This window comes from Thermobia domestica, chromosome 5 (assembly GCF_964235325.1).
Source record: "Thermobia domestica chromosome 5, izTheDome1.hap1.1, whole genome shotgun sequence".
In the NCBI taxonomy this organism is placed as follows: domain Eukaryota; kingdom Metazoa; phylum Arthropoda; class Insecta; order Zygentoma; family Lepismatidae; genus Thermobia; species Thermobia domestica.
Window position 1 is genome coordinate 295,509,457 of NC_137458.1, and position 15,607 is coordinate 295,525,063.

The window sequence follows — 15,607 nt, forward strand, 5'->3', positions numbered from 1 at the left end:
AAAAAAAAAAGCACACCATTTTCTATGAATACTTATGCTACCCAAATGCGTAATTCTTTTACTTTATAGATAAGATTCAGTGCTTCCTCTTACTTATTGACAAAATCGAGTGGTTGCTAAAGGCTTATCATCACTGTAAGAGAAATTCTGCTTCTTTCCCCTTCTTCTCCCCCTTTCCTATTGCCTATTATTCCATCTTCATTTACTTGTAATTATCATTTCTCTCTCTCGGCCTACAAAGTATGGCATGAAGAAGAGTTTCTCAAAACTGTGGTCCTTGGATCACAACTAGTCATCCAGGTCTCTACTTGCGGTTCTCTTAAATTGAACATTACACCTCCTTTTCAAAAAAAGGAAGAAGAAAATAACGTTCAATTGAATTCTTTATCACAGACTATAGTTCAGTCTCACAGAGTTTGGATTTTTTTTTTTTTTTTATTACTTTCTCTCCCAAACCTGTCATTTTATGAAGTTTATTTCCCTACTTACTCTACTCTCAGCAACAAAATGGGAGTTTTTCTGTTGCAAAAACATGTGTTGATACTGTTTAGGACAGCACTAATAGGTTACATACCCGGTGGGTGAAAAATGAGTAGGTACTTTCAATACTCTATAAAAATTATATTAGGATTTCGTGCTGAAAACTGTGCAGTTGAAAATTTTCAGAAACAGCTTGTGATGCCAATTTATACCAGATTCTTCATTACAATTGGAAAGAGGAGGGAAAATTTACCCAAGATATGACATCTGCCATATGATAGTATACTTAAAAAGTAATACCTTGACAATTGCCTACTGGAACTAAAGAAATCCCCCTTTTAAAAAAATGCGTTAGGATAACTGGCCGCGAAGTTTGAACATAGAACCATCCGATTGCAAAGCAAGAGGTAACTACTGGCTTACCTCCGTTTACTGATTTTGTATCACTTATAGGAATGCCTTAGAAAAGGCTAGATTACAACCGTTTCAACCTTTCTAACCTGTCGCTTTTCCCCGACCCCCTCTCTACAAATTATGAGTGTATCGTGGAAATGTATTTTTTGAGCGTTATTCTAGAAGTCTTTTTTTTTTTATTTTTCTAAGCGAGAAAAATTGAACTCCTATCATGTAAATTTAAAAAAGTTACACGCTTTAATACATTTATACTATTATTTTATCCGTGTATATATAATTAAAAATATAAATATGTTCTCAATTTATTTGAAGAGAAAAATCTTATAATGTCACTTCAATTGTTTAAAGAAATTCTCAATACAATTACCTAATAAACCACCATAAGTATGGATGTACTATTTAACTTACCAGGTGTAGGGCGCGACAAAGTCGAAGTAGGAGTAGATGATGCAGAAAATGGTCTAGGAGCAGTAGCACTTGGTGTCTGAAACAAACAATATTTTTTACTCTTTAGTCGAACCCATTAAAACAATAAAAAAAATGAAAACAAAATAGCCTTACTGCAAAAAAAAAAAAAAAAAAAAAAAAAGATTCTCAAAATATTTTAGGTTAACTTATTTCCAAGTCTAAAATACCACACATCAACATCAAGAAAAGAAGCTAAATTGAACTATGGAGCTGCTAAAAGAGCAAGCAGAAGCTGAAATTAAAAACTTCTAAAATACAGAGAACGAGAATATATTTTTGTTTGTTAGATTGGAAAAATTTATCTAGTATAGTAGAACTTCAGTAAATAATTTCTTCCACTACATAGAAAATGTTCCATAAATTTACAGAAATACATATTCTTTGGCGTTATGTATGTATTGTCCATTTTTTTTAACTATCACAGAAAATGTAAAATCTTTTTATCTTGTGATATCGCAGGAGTGATGTCTTCTATACTGTCAATTTTCATACTTATAAACGAAAGTTTCTCATTCATGAATTGATAGAAAAAATTACGAATAAGTGGAAATAAAAATTCAAAGAATTACAATAGATAAATAGATTTGGAAGATCTACTTTTAAACTTTATAGTAGTATATGTCTATTTCTTGCTTCAGTGGAAAGAAGAATAAGATCTATATTAGCAGAAGCATTTAGCTGTTCATAACACATGCATCATACTTTGCGACTATTCAATATTCAGTTACAACAGCAACAAAATAGATTTTCACACATTTTGCCTTAGTTGGAAGCAAGGAATAAACTTTTTTCCATTAATCCATGAATATATATTACAATTAGATTTTTTTTTAAAAAAAGAAAAACTCATTTATTTTCTTTAAGCAAAGATTTTTCACTTGAGATATTTTTTTCTTTATTTTTTCCCCGTTAAAATCAAATAGTTTTGTTCTGAGATAAAGAGCGAATGTAAGATATAAAGATTAATGTGTTGCAAGTAAGTCATCTCAATTTTAGAATACACGTACAGAAGTATGGTTCAATTTAAATTTTTGCAGTAACTTATCAGATATATCGGGTGTTCTAAAAATGGCGCCCACGGACCACAGAGTCCTATTCTACATATCAAAATGTTATATGATAGAATGCCCTCCGGGGCCCTCCTTCAGCCGCTATGCGGAATCAAAATTTCACATGTGGCAACATCGCATATTAACTTGGAATCATTAGCATTGCTCTATGAATCCATCAAACAGTTACAGCGATTATTAAGGTAATAAGTGGTGCTAGTGTTAAAGTCTATTGACTAACTGTCATCTGACAAGAATCGATGTAATTATTTGATGGGTTGCTCGATCTAATCTATGGTTTTTTGTTTGCGATGTTGCCAATTCACTTCTCTAGACGAGGATCCGAAAGGTGTATATGGTGTATATATATATATATATATAGGCTTATTTTGACTTATAGAATAGTGTTCTGTGGTCCGCGGGCGTCATTTTTAGAACACCTGACATATTATAAAGTATAATAATTACTTTATTGATTTTAACATATTTACATATTTAAATACTTTTACAAATGTGCTAATATATCGATCATTAAAACCACATTACCTTACACCTAAATACCTTAAAATGCCGTTATTTATTTTTAGTACAGCATTAGGAAGCTAGTAAATATTAGTTAATACACATACTAAATGCATTCAAGTTGCATATAGTGGAAGCAAATAGAAGAAAAAAAAAACAGAACAATATTATTATCCAACTCAATGCAATTTTCACACTATTTTGTTCTTTTAAGAATACCTGAAAAGAACGAGGAGCAGATACGTGAGTTGTTCCCTTTCTTGGAGCCTGGAAAAAAACTCTGTGTATTCAGGCTCTTGCTCAAAGTATTGATTTAGGAAAAAGTGTACATTAAATTAATTCTAAGAGAAAGATATAAGGCAAATTACAGATATAAAAGAGGCATTATTTTTGTTTGTAAATTCGTACTGCATAATTTGTCAATCACTGGTTGTAATTCTACCATTATATTTATGTATTTATTATTATGAACCAAACAAAACCACTTGGCATAACGGCCCGATCTGTGGGCCTAAACCGCTCCACGCCATCTGTTAGCGACTCGCGGAACTACGTCCAACCGAGTGACGAACCCGTGGTCAGTGCCTAACTTGTGTATTGGGAGCTTCCTAGACCTAGTGGCCGTCACGTCTTTTATTCATGTGACTCCCCAGTTTGCCTCACGATGCTGGGTGGACGCCGAAAATTGGGGAAGCACCGGCCAGGAATCGAACCCAGGACCAAGCGGACGCTCTAATCACTAGGCTACGGCGTCCCCCATATATTATTATTATTATTATTATTATTATTATTATTATTATTATTATTATTATTTAATCTACTGTAAATTCGCGCACGAAAGAAATTTTAAACACAATGCATTTTTGTATTAAAGTAATTTCTAAACATCGCCATAAATAAAAGAGTACGTTTACAGATTACTGTATTATAAGGATGTGTCAATTCATATTGCCACTTTTCTGTTTTCCTTATTTCAGAATTAATGCAATGTTTCGAGGAAGAAGAGATCCCCATCTTTAAGCAGTATTGGTTGCAAATTTACAAATTTCTATTTCTTTTTATATTGTAGATACAGTACAATATATTCTCGTTAAACTTTATATTATATTATATATGTATACAGTATATATAATATTGTGAAAGATGCGGAAGCAGTGCTGCCAAAAGATTGGGAATTACTTCTTGAAATATTACATGAAAAAATAAAGTACACACAATTCTGGAATTAAGAGAACAAAAGGGTAGTCTTTAATATATGAAAATAGGTTTCTTATGGTTAACTAAATAGTAAAATCATATTATGTGAGTTATTCTTCGTTCCGTGAACTTAAACTGTGAGAAGTAGTCTTTTCAAACTGAATAAAATGTTTTATATCAAATGGTAATTCTTAAAACATGTATACATTTTGAACAGAATTCATTTTTTAAAATGTTAATACTATTACACTGAAACAATTGCGAAGTCTGTATCTATAAATACTACAATTTAGTCACAAAACTGTTTCAATAACAGTAATTGTCAGATTATAAAATAGTCATTTTCAGCTCTCTGGTGTGTGATGTCAAAGCTTGTTTTGGGAGAAAGTTCTCCTAATCTTCTAGCCAAGAGAGAATTTTGGTTTACAAGACTCATGGTTATCCATGAGTGATGTACGAGTAGTCTTAGCTGTCCACGAGTGATGTACAAGTAGTCTTGGTTACCCGCCAGAAGTGGTGTACGAGTAGTCTTGGTTACCCACAAGTGGTGTACGAGTAGTCTTGGTTATCCGCAAGTGGTATACCAGTAATCTGTTATCCACGAGTAGTGCACGAGAGTCTTGATTATCCACAAGTGGTGTACGAGTAGTCTTGGTTATCTACCACAAGTGGTGATAGAGTAATCTTGATTATCCACCACGGGTTGTGTACGAGTAGTCTTGGTTGTGTACGAGTAGTCGGTTATCCACGAGTAGTGTACGAGTAGCCATCCACAAGGAATAATGGTTATCTTTGAGTGGTGTACTTAAACCATCTCCGCCTCATGTTCTTGTTCCACTGTCACCACTATAGTTGTCAACATCGATCTGGCTCGGCCTGTTCGTTCGTGCGTTTGTTTATCTGGTCTAATGAGAATTAAAGAAAATATGACGTCACAGAAGACTGAGTTGGAACTGGCTGCTAGTTGAACGAAGTTTTCAATCTCATTGCCGCAAATCATTTGGTTGATGTGAAATTTACTTATAAAATTATGATAAATAATAGAAATTGTCCTAATTATGGTGATAGGTTTAGTGATATGTATCTGTTTAATCCTTGATTTAAAAAAAATGTTAAATAGGTTATAATCTGCAAATGTGAATTTTTATTGTATGACATCGTGCGTTTATGTTTAGTTTGAACTTGTGGGAAGTCACATTATATCACGATTAGATAGTCCGTGTGTTACGTGTAATTGTGTATGTAACTGGATATAAGCCTTTCCATAAATGTCAGCAGTTCAGGTGTCAATATGGGAAATAAAAATCGATGGTAGAGTTAACGGTTGGTATATTTTCTTTTCCTTAGTAACCACTGTTTCTGGCTAGAAGTAAGAGTTACCTATTACTCTTAGGAATGTTAAATAAATGATGAGTTCTTATTTCTGGTCTACATGTTAAATTTGGGCGCAGAAATATTTTCAGGTCATAACGTTAAGTTTATCTCGGCTACTGATTTTTTTTTTTTTGTTTGTTTGTTTGTTTTAGATAAATTATTGTATGGTTAAACACAATTACCATGTTCTTAGAACTTTACTGAATTCAACGTAGAGTATTTTATTTTCATTCAAAAATCAGAAAAACTAGTTCTTAAAACAGTAAATGCAATTATAAAGGCATTTCCTTCTCAAATAAAACTGATGGTTTTATTAAGTATTAATAAAATGCACGGAACGGTTACTATTCACCTATTTTGCTATCTGAGAACTACTGTTAAACAGGTGAAAAGTCTACGTTTTCTAATTCTTATGGCTAGGCCGATCATCAGTTATAAAGATATACAGGGTGATTTTAAAAAAAAAAAAATCATCGATTTGATTTGAATCTAGAATTTCTAACTGAAGTCCAATTTTCATGCGGTTTGTGGTTAATGATCAAGGAAGAATGGGAAATTTATGAGACTATATTTACTTGTTTAAATCCTGGATAATATCTACCACGCCTCAAGAAAAGCAGCAAATATTCGCCGATTGGAATGAAGTGCAGTGTGGTACGCAGGTTTAGACAACAGCCTCGCCAAAGTCAACAAGAAAAACGAATCTAGTTGGGAATTGTTGTGCTGTACAGTTGTGTGGTATTGAATGATTGTGATCAGGACACAGTGAGAATTGAGTATTCCTTGGAGCAACCTGTGTGTTTATCATTAAAAGTTTTTGGAGAACGAAGTCTGTTGTTGATATGCTAAGGGCATTTAGAAAAAAAAAAATTGCCTCACGTTCTGCCCCAGTCTGGAACACAATATTGTCACTAGTGAACAAAATAGAAGAAACAGGATCGCTTCTGAGTGAGACAGGAAATCATCGGACCCTGCAGAGGATGTTGTGGAAGATGTCAATTATCAATTCCTTAGGTCACCCAAGAAATGATTTTTATGTTTATGGGTGTTACCACTAACACTTAATTTGTATTTTGCAATTCCACTTCAAAAATCCAAAACCTCATTCCAATTGCAAGGTACACTGGCGATCTTTTTTTTTCTTGAGGCGTGGCCAATAAAACCAGTAAACATAGTTCAATAGTTCCATAAATCTCCCATCCTTTCTTGATCATTTGCCACAAACCGCATGAAAAAGGACTTCAGTTAGAAATTCTAGACATAAATGAAATCAATGCGGTTTTTTTTTTTTTTTTTTTTAAGACACACTGTATTAGAAAATGATGCTTTACGTTAATAAGTCAAATAAGATAAGAGATTACTCGAAGAGAACATTTAAAATACTACACACTTTCTTTATCGTAACGTTTTGTTTTCTACATTCAGGAAGACGACAAAGGAATATATACATATTTTTTAAACTTTTTGTCAGAATAGTGGTTATTCTCTATCTTATTTGACTATTTACTTAAAATTACTTTTTCCTATCTTTATGACGGTCCTAACCATTTTTCGGATCTTTAATTCCTCAAATAAATTTATCAGGTATATCCGAAGAGGGTGGTGATTCCTATTAATTTATATCATCATTTGTTTAAAAAAAATGATTATTGAGGTATTATTATTCATGATACTTTTTTTTTTTTTTTTTTTTTAGATGTTGATTAAATATTTTCATGCTCTTTTTGTGAATGACTTTGATAGAATTTATACGGGAGAAGAATTTCAAGCCGTCATATATATTTTTAAAAAAATAATGCCTCTTACAATTATTACGATTACTTCAAAGTCATTGTGGATATAGGATATTACAGCAAACATAACAACTAAATGAATACAATTTCTTTTTATATTCTCGATTTTTCTGTTCTCTCCCTCTCCAGATATAATATAAAAGTTAGTATTTTTGTGTGCATAATATATTCTGAATAAGTTAGAATTGCTGTCAGAAGTACACAGTTCCATTTACTGAAGACCATTGTTTTATTAGAGTTACAGAAAAGTGTCCTACCAAATAAATCTACCGATTAAGATAATTATAAGCCCTAGTAATTATCAAAAGCAGTTTACGTAACTTGTGTTATTTATAGAGACGAATATTCAGACCTAAGAGGAACGGAAATGGGGAATGGCGGGAACTTCATAAGGAAGAACTGCATAATTTATACCGTTTACCTAACATTATTAGAGTCATTAAGACTAGGAGCTCAGATGGGGGGTCATGTAGCCAAAATGGAAGAAAGTAGGAATGCTTTCGAAATTTTAACTGGAAACTCAATCGAAAACAGATTTATTAGGAAGACCTAGGTGCAAATGGAAGGACAATATTAAGATTAATCTTACAGATAGGATTACAAAGTAGAAGCTAGATCCAGTTGGTTCAGGACAAAAGTCAGTGAAGAGCTTTTGTGAATGTGGCATAGTTCCATAGAGTTAGTTAGGTAATTACGTAAGTAGTACTGTATGGTATTTTAAAAATGTGTTTCGTTTTATATTTCTTCAATAATACGTAAATGAATTGACACTAAGAACAAACTGTTTCGTATCTTAAATAGGAACTATTTCGCCTCTCTCTTTAAATAACTTGAAAACATACCACTAATTATAGCCTGCAAAAGTGAATAATTATCTTTACATTTTTTTTCCCTCAATAACTTTCAAATAAGTGGACCGTTCTAAATACAGTTTATTTGTTCTGGAGTTGAACATTCCGTTCTGTGTACGTTACAAAAATATTTACTTAAACCAGTAGCGTAGCCAGGATGTGTGTTTGGGGGGGGGGCCCAAGTGCTGTTATAGGTACATATAGAAAAATTACAAACAAAAAAATATATAAACATAAATATATATAAAAAGTTACAAACATCAAAGTACCAAAGTACATTGTCGGACCTCTTTGGGGGGGGGGGCCCTCCGCCCCCCCCTTCCCTACGCCACTGACTTAAACAGTTCGAAGAAATTACCTACTCTTGTTGGAAAGTGTAACATTCATTGGAACATTACAGGAAAACAAAATTTATATCAGGAAATAAACTTTTGAAAGAGATAATAGAAGAAATTTCATGACGTAAAAAATGTGTTGCATGAGTGAACAGAAGAGAGGTCATGTTTTCAAAAGTTTATTTCGTATCAATTTAATATATATGGATTCAAGTTCTAATTTGTATTCCTATTTCTGCGAGATCCATCTTAATATTCTCCTCCCATCTGCGCCTAGGTCTTCCTAATGGTCGTTTTCCAATTGGACTTCCAGCTAAGACTTTGAAAACGTTCCTACTTTCTTCCATTCTGGTTACATGACCTGAGCATCTGTGCCTCCTGGATTTGATGACCCTAACAATGTTTGGCAAACTGTGTAAATTATAAATGCTGTATAAAATGAAAACTAATTAAACTCAATTCAATTCAATGGAGTTACACCTCAAAGAAAGGCTATGACTAGTCACATAACCTTTTAGTTGGGTGGTGATTGCGATCAGAAATTTAAGTTTCTGACTTTTTAGACCACAGTTCCACTCGTTTTAATTAAAGCAGCACCTTCCATCAACCACGTTATTATGTAAACAGCAAAAATTCTGTATTCTTACCGGCAATCTACTCAGGACCGTACACACTGGAAGTAGTATGGGCGCAAAACAGTCTAAAACACAGACACATATAGGACTCAAAAATCGGTTGTTTCCAATGACAGAGTTCATTATTAAATGGCTATCTTAAATGTGAACAACTTTCAGCTTCGAAGCAAAATTTAAAAACACGAAGGTATATACTAGTTTTCGTCTGCGCATAATGCAAGATGATATACAGGATGTTAAAAATTTGTTACGATATTTTGGGATTCCTCACATCAAAACATATGGATCTGTGGTTGGAAGTGCATAGTTTCGTAATTATAAAGATGCCGAAAAGGTGAAAAAATGTATTTTAAAAAAAGGCTATAGTTCCACTACTATAGGACTGATCGCAGTCGGGTCAAGATATCACTGAGGAACTAGTATCTGAACTACCCAAATATTCATCTTTCAGAACGTCCGGTATTTGCACAATCATTTTTAGAGAGGCTGTTTAGGGGTACTTGATAACTCTCCACCTACCTCTCTAAAAATTGGTGTGTAAGTACTGGAGCATTCTTAAACATAGATATTTTGATAGTTCACATACCAATTCTTCAGTGATATCTTAATCCGACTACGATAGGTCCCATAGTAGTAGAGCTATGAACTTTTAAAGTTGACTTGGTTCATGTTTTCGGCACGCTATAACTCCGAAACCATCCACTTTTGAGCACAGATCCATATGAACCTTTTTTATTTATTTATTTTTTTTTTTTATTTTGATGTAAGGAATCGGTTCCCAAAATATTGTGACATTTTTGTAAGACCCTGTATATGAGATTTTTTCAATCCATTTTCTGCAGTAAATAGAAACTATACAGTATCTTCTGTATATACAAGGTTTGAAGAACAAAATAATTAGCAAATCATGAATAAAGACTGAAAGTAAAGCACACGCAATTCTCACTAAGAGACAAATTTAACTGACGAAAATATTTGAATTTAATCCAAATTCATTAATTATTAACTGTATTCATTTACTTGTTATGGTAAATACATCAAGAGAATTGAAACAAAAATAAAATAGAAAGACAATAGGCAAGAAGATGATGGTGCATCCAACCCCTGTAGAAAGTGGGAAAGTGTTGAGTGCGAGAAAGAGAAACATTTTTATATATATATAATTAAATACCTCATTAGTTTTGGTTTGGATGATGGCTGGTTTGAACTTTTCCACTTCTGAACCTAATTCCGAAGATGATGTGCTGGAACTTTTCTCTAGAGGGTAATTGTTTTCGGATTGCTCTGGGGAATTGTTCTGTAAAACATTTTTAGTTTTGCATTCATTATCACCAAAAAGTTATTTTTTATATATATAAATTTGTATTAACTTCGGTACTTATACGATCCTGAAATAAACTTTTGTTTTCTTAAAACATGCATCAAACACACAACATTGGCAGGTTAGATCCACTATATTAACGAACACACTACATTTTATTCAGATTTGAATGTACGTAGCACAAAGATAATACTACTCTATGTACTATCCAACTCAAACTACTTGTGTTAGAAACAAGTCAAGTGAAAAATAACTTTTTCAGGGTAATACACACAACATACTTACAGGGTATCTATAATTTCTTGGGTCAAATTTACACAGATAATAGAGGGGTCCAATATACGTATTTTGAGATAGAAAACCGAAAGTCGAAACCGGCTAGTTCAAACGCCACGCCGTTTTGAATTTGCAGCAATCTGTGGGAACAAGCACGACGTTTCAATAACGAATGTGTTTAGCAGGTCGAAGTAACCTGCTTTATTGTACGTAACACTACGTCTGAGTATGTAAAGTTTAGTACAAACAAACTACTGCTGCTGCACTGTACGTACCAAAAATTCACAGTAACTGCACAAAATGACGACCATCAACCTCGAACGTAGCACAACGCCTAAGGACTTTTTGCCTCACTTGCTTAAATATCCCCGACGTCTCTTGCACAGTCAAGCAGGCAACTAGGACTCTTGCAAGCAAGTCCTCCTGGTATTCTACTGCCGATTCATACACCAAGGACTTGACGTGTCCTCAAAGAAAAAATCGAGAGGGTTGAGATCCTGGGAGCGTGCTGGCCACCAGATAGTACCTCCTCTTTCAATCCAATGATTAGGGAAGTTTGTATTCAAATAATGGTGAACATCCACATCGAAGTAGGCAAATGCGCCGTCATGTTGCACCCGCATTCTCGCGCGGACATCTAGAGGTACAGTCTACGATAGTTTGGGCAGTGCATCACGAAAGAAGGAAGGTCCTTGGTACAGAAGAATCCGAGGAAGACTTGTTTGCAAGAGTCCTAGCTCCCTGCTTGATGGGCAAGAGACGCCAGGAATATTTGAGCGAGTGAAGCTAAATTTCCTTAGGCGTTGTGCTACGTGCGTCGAAGTTGTTGGTCGTCACTTTGTGCAGTTACTATGAGTTTTGGGCACGTACAGTGCAGCAGTAGTTTGTACTAAACCTTACACACTCAGATGTAGCATTATGCACAATCAAGGTCACATCAACTTGATCAACACATTTGTTATTGAAACGTCGTACGTGCTGCAAAATCAAGATTCAACTAGACGTTCTCGACTTTGTTTGCTATCTCAAAATGCGTATATTGGACTCCTCTGTCACCTGTATAAATTTGATCCAAGAGGTTATGGACACCCCCCGATAAGTGAATTTTGCTTTTCTTTGCTTTACCACAAATTCAAATCTGAACTCATTTTTAGAATAAAAGGTTTAATTACTCATTTAAGAAATATACATTCAATTGAAACACTCATACATTTATTTATATCCATGCAACTTAATCTACACCAAGCTGAGTTTCAAGACTAAATACAAATTTAATCAAATAGTAACACATAGAAATGTTAAATTATATAAAAAATAATTCAAACTAAATCACACACACAAGAAAAATAATCTGAAAACCTGAATCTCGATACTTAAGGCAAATTCGATTTAATTATTGATTTGTAAAATGTAAGTATGCTTTCGTTGTTAAAACTTTGGTGAAGATTAAAAAATGTAACTATATATTTCTAAATCATTTATCTGGGAAGAAATTAAAATTGTCGGTAAATATTACTATGAATAATGTATTAAACTAACGAGAATTTTAGGAATGATCCAAAAGAATAGATCAAAAGATTGCGATATTGGCCAAGAATTAGTTTTGGATCAGGGGCCACAAAATTTTTGAACGGCTCCCAAAATATAGTTTTCGTATTTTCTACGGAATAACCACATCATACTGAGGTAAGTGATAGTTTCGGTTTGGCTACACTATTTGTAGTTCTCCAATATAAGGCGTACAAGAAAATTTTTGTTTGAAGTGTATTGGATCTTCTGATCAAAAATAAATAAATAAAAAATTTCAAAATATTTGCAATAAAATTATTATCGAAATAACTCATAGTTGCTCCTCTAAAGTAGTAATCCGTTTGTGTAATATTTTTTTAAGTATGTGTTTGAATCGAAAATTCTAAAATGAGGAAGAAAAATAAGATGAATGTAAGATAATGGCTGGTATTTTAAAATGTAAATACGAATATAGCTCAGATGCATTTCTTGTATACAATGCGTGAGTATAAAATTTAATTATAGAATAAATAAAATATTTGAATACTATTTTGCTGTTATAAGCTTCATAAGTGTTGATTTGTGAGCTCACCCATTTTCCAGGCATTTTATTAACATGTTTGCCTTTCTAATAATTTCTGCTTTAATTCTTCCTTTTAATATTACACGTGAGGAACTGATATATCCAAATTGATTGAGAGGGTAAAATAATAATAATTTTAATTCGTGAAATTCAATTGGTATTGTGGCAAGTAAGATTTGTTTGGTCCTTTGTACCTTTTAATTGAAACATACAACAAGTTATTATTATTCATAAGGGGAAACTAAAAATGGCAATATCGTTCTACATCTTAAGACGGCTCAAGTTCTACTTTCTTTACATTCTTATCAAACTTTTATGGTTTGTATACAGTTAACAGCAAAGGAATAAATAATAATTCCATATATAAATTGAAAAAAATCAACACTTAAAAATTACACTATGAGCTTTCGCTAATATGGTTCATCAAATAGGAGTAGGGGAAGATTCAAAGAGAAAATTTAAGAAATGAGAAATCTGAAAGCGTCTTGTTGGGTTTTCGCTTCAGATTCCTTTCTCCCGAATTCTATATTATATTTCATGGTATGCTTGTTAATAACTTTATAATGCGTAGACTAATGCTGTTAAATTTTTACGAATGTTATGCTATTAAATTTCACCTAACAATTTTTTCGTTGTTCAAAAAAATAAACAATTTATTCACTGTTCGAAGAATTAATTAAACAATCTGTTCAGTTTTCAAAGAATTAATCAAACAATCTGTTCATTCTTCGAAAAATTAATCAAATAATTCGCTCATTCTTTGAAAAATTAATAAAATAATTTGCTCGTTCTTTGAATAATTAATCAAACAATCGCTCATTCTTTAAATAGTTAATTAAACAATTTGTTCATTTTTCGAAGGATTAATTAACCAATTCGATCATTCTTTGAAAAAATTAATAAAATAATTCGCTCGTTTTTTGAATAATTAATTGAACAATTCGTTCATCTTTTGAGTAATTAATCAAACAATTCGCCCATTCTCTGAACAATTAAATAATTTGCTCATTCTTTGCATAATTAATCAAATAATTTGTTGGTGTAAGTTATTTTTCTGAAAAAGGCTAGAAAGAACTTGGATTTTCTCTGGATTTGTGGGTCTCTGGACTATTTGTTTATTCTTTGAATAATTAAATCAAACAATTTGTTCATTCTTTAAGTAATTAAAGAATTTGTTCATTATTCGAACAATTTAAGATTAGTCTTTATTCGAGTAAAAATTTTGTTCAAATATTCTAACAACAAATATTTAAAAAGAATACCCTAGTTCACATGTTGAAATACCAAATCATTCAAATTTAGACCGCATTAGAATTGAGCAATTTGAACTCAGCACTCCTTGGCGTAGAGAGAATTATTATTTTAAGTCAAAAAAATCTAATTTGTACATTCGTCCCGAAAAGCTAACAAAGTAAAATTTAGGTATTTATGGTTGTTCTATTTTTAAACACTATGCAAACCAACAATTAACTTCATGCAGGAGAAGGGTTTTACGTTTCATACTAATTAAGTTATGCTTAATGCTTGAACTTTACAATCCTAATTCACGAAGGTCATAAAACACTGTTACATACAAATTAACGGTAACATCTAAATGTTTACTTACATGGAATGGCATTGGAGCCAAATTGCTCGCTGGAGACAATGGTCCGCTTGAAATTGGTTGACTAGGGATGTTGGATAAAGCTGCAGAGATGGTTCCTGCAGGTGGCCTAGAACCACTGTAAAACAATACTAACATCATAAGTAATTATTTTCAATATCACTTGTATTCACATTCTACATACCAAATAGAAATGAAATAAACCCCCAAAACTAGGTAACATTAAACAAGGGCTTTTCATTTGTTTTCCAGATTTTTTTTTTTTTTTTTTTTTTTTTTTTTTTTTTTTTCAAAAAAGTATTAATTGTAGCTCGGAATTCTCATTGCAGGTACATGTGGCAGCAGCTTATGACGCCACCGCGTTATATGATCCGGTCGATGATCCGTGAAATGGGAAAGGAACAACGAATATGTTAAATTTTGTTTTAAACTTGATAAACCGGCTACAGAGACATACGGAATGTTGCAAGTTGCATTCGATTATGCATCAAGGAGTCATGCAACGACTTTTTGGTGGTTTACACGTTTCCAAGTGGAAGAATGTCGGTGGATTACCCCAGTCCTGATCGCCTGGTTGTAAGTCGGAATAAGAAAATTGCCCCAGTGCATTCGTGACATCTGATCGTCGACTGACTGACAATGAAATTGCGGGGAAGTTAAACATTTCCATTGGTTTATGTCACCAAATCTTACACAAAGACCTAGCTAGGGATGCAGCGTTTATCGCCGAAATTTGTGCCGAGGATTTTCACATAGAACTAGGCGGAGACTTGTATCACCACCTGGAGGAATCTAGATGGGAAACAGCCGCCAACGAACCTATATTTCTGATCAATGTCATCACAGAGAACGAGTCACGGGTTCATGGAAATTAAAGTAACGTTCCAATGGAAGTCACCTGAATCCCTGATATGTTCAGGATTGTGAATCAAGAATTTGTTCCACGTGGCCATTGGCAGCCAACTGTGTTACAATGGCTAGGTGATTCCGTTAATCATAAATGGCCGGACAAATGGGCACCGGACGCTGGCATTTGCTCTATGATAACGCTTCGTGCCCGACTTCTTGGCCAAAAACAATATTCTCGTAATATACCATCTCCTACTCGAAGTATCTAGCCCCGTATAACTTTTTCTTGTTCTTTACACTGAAATCCACTTTGGTAAATAAACGATTTGACATCGTGAGGGTCACAAC

At 33.2% G+C, this 15,607-nt stretch overlaps 1 protein-coding gene across 21 annotated transcripts in view; it reads right to left on the bottom strand.

Annotated features, from left to right (window-relative positions):
* Zasp52 (Z band alternatively spliced PDZ-motif protein 52) overlaps positions 1–15,607 on the bottom strand; it is a 246,443-nt gene that overhangs the window by 33,608 nt on the left and 197,228 nt on the right. For 11 of the 21 annotated variants that reach the window (XM_081760300.1, XM_081760306.1, XM_081760304.1 and 8 more), the window contains exons 10-12: positions 14,414–14,528; positions 10,290–10,415; positions 1,303–1,378 (exon numbers count right to left, since the gene is read on the bottom strand). In XM_081760300.1, coding sequence (XP_081616426.1) covers positions 1,303–1,378; positions 10,290–10,415; positions 14,414–14,528 — 317 coding nt within the window. Of the gene's footprint in view, positions 1–1,302; positions 1,379–3,152; positions 3,201–10,289; positions 10,416–14,413; positions 14,529–15,607 lie in introns of all 21 variants that reach the window. The other 10 variants (XM_081760308.1, XM_081760305.1, XM_081760321.1 and 7 more) reach the window with 2 other exon arrangements.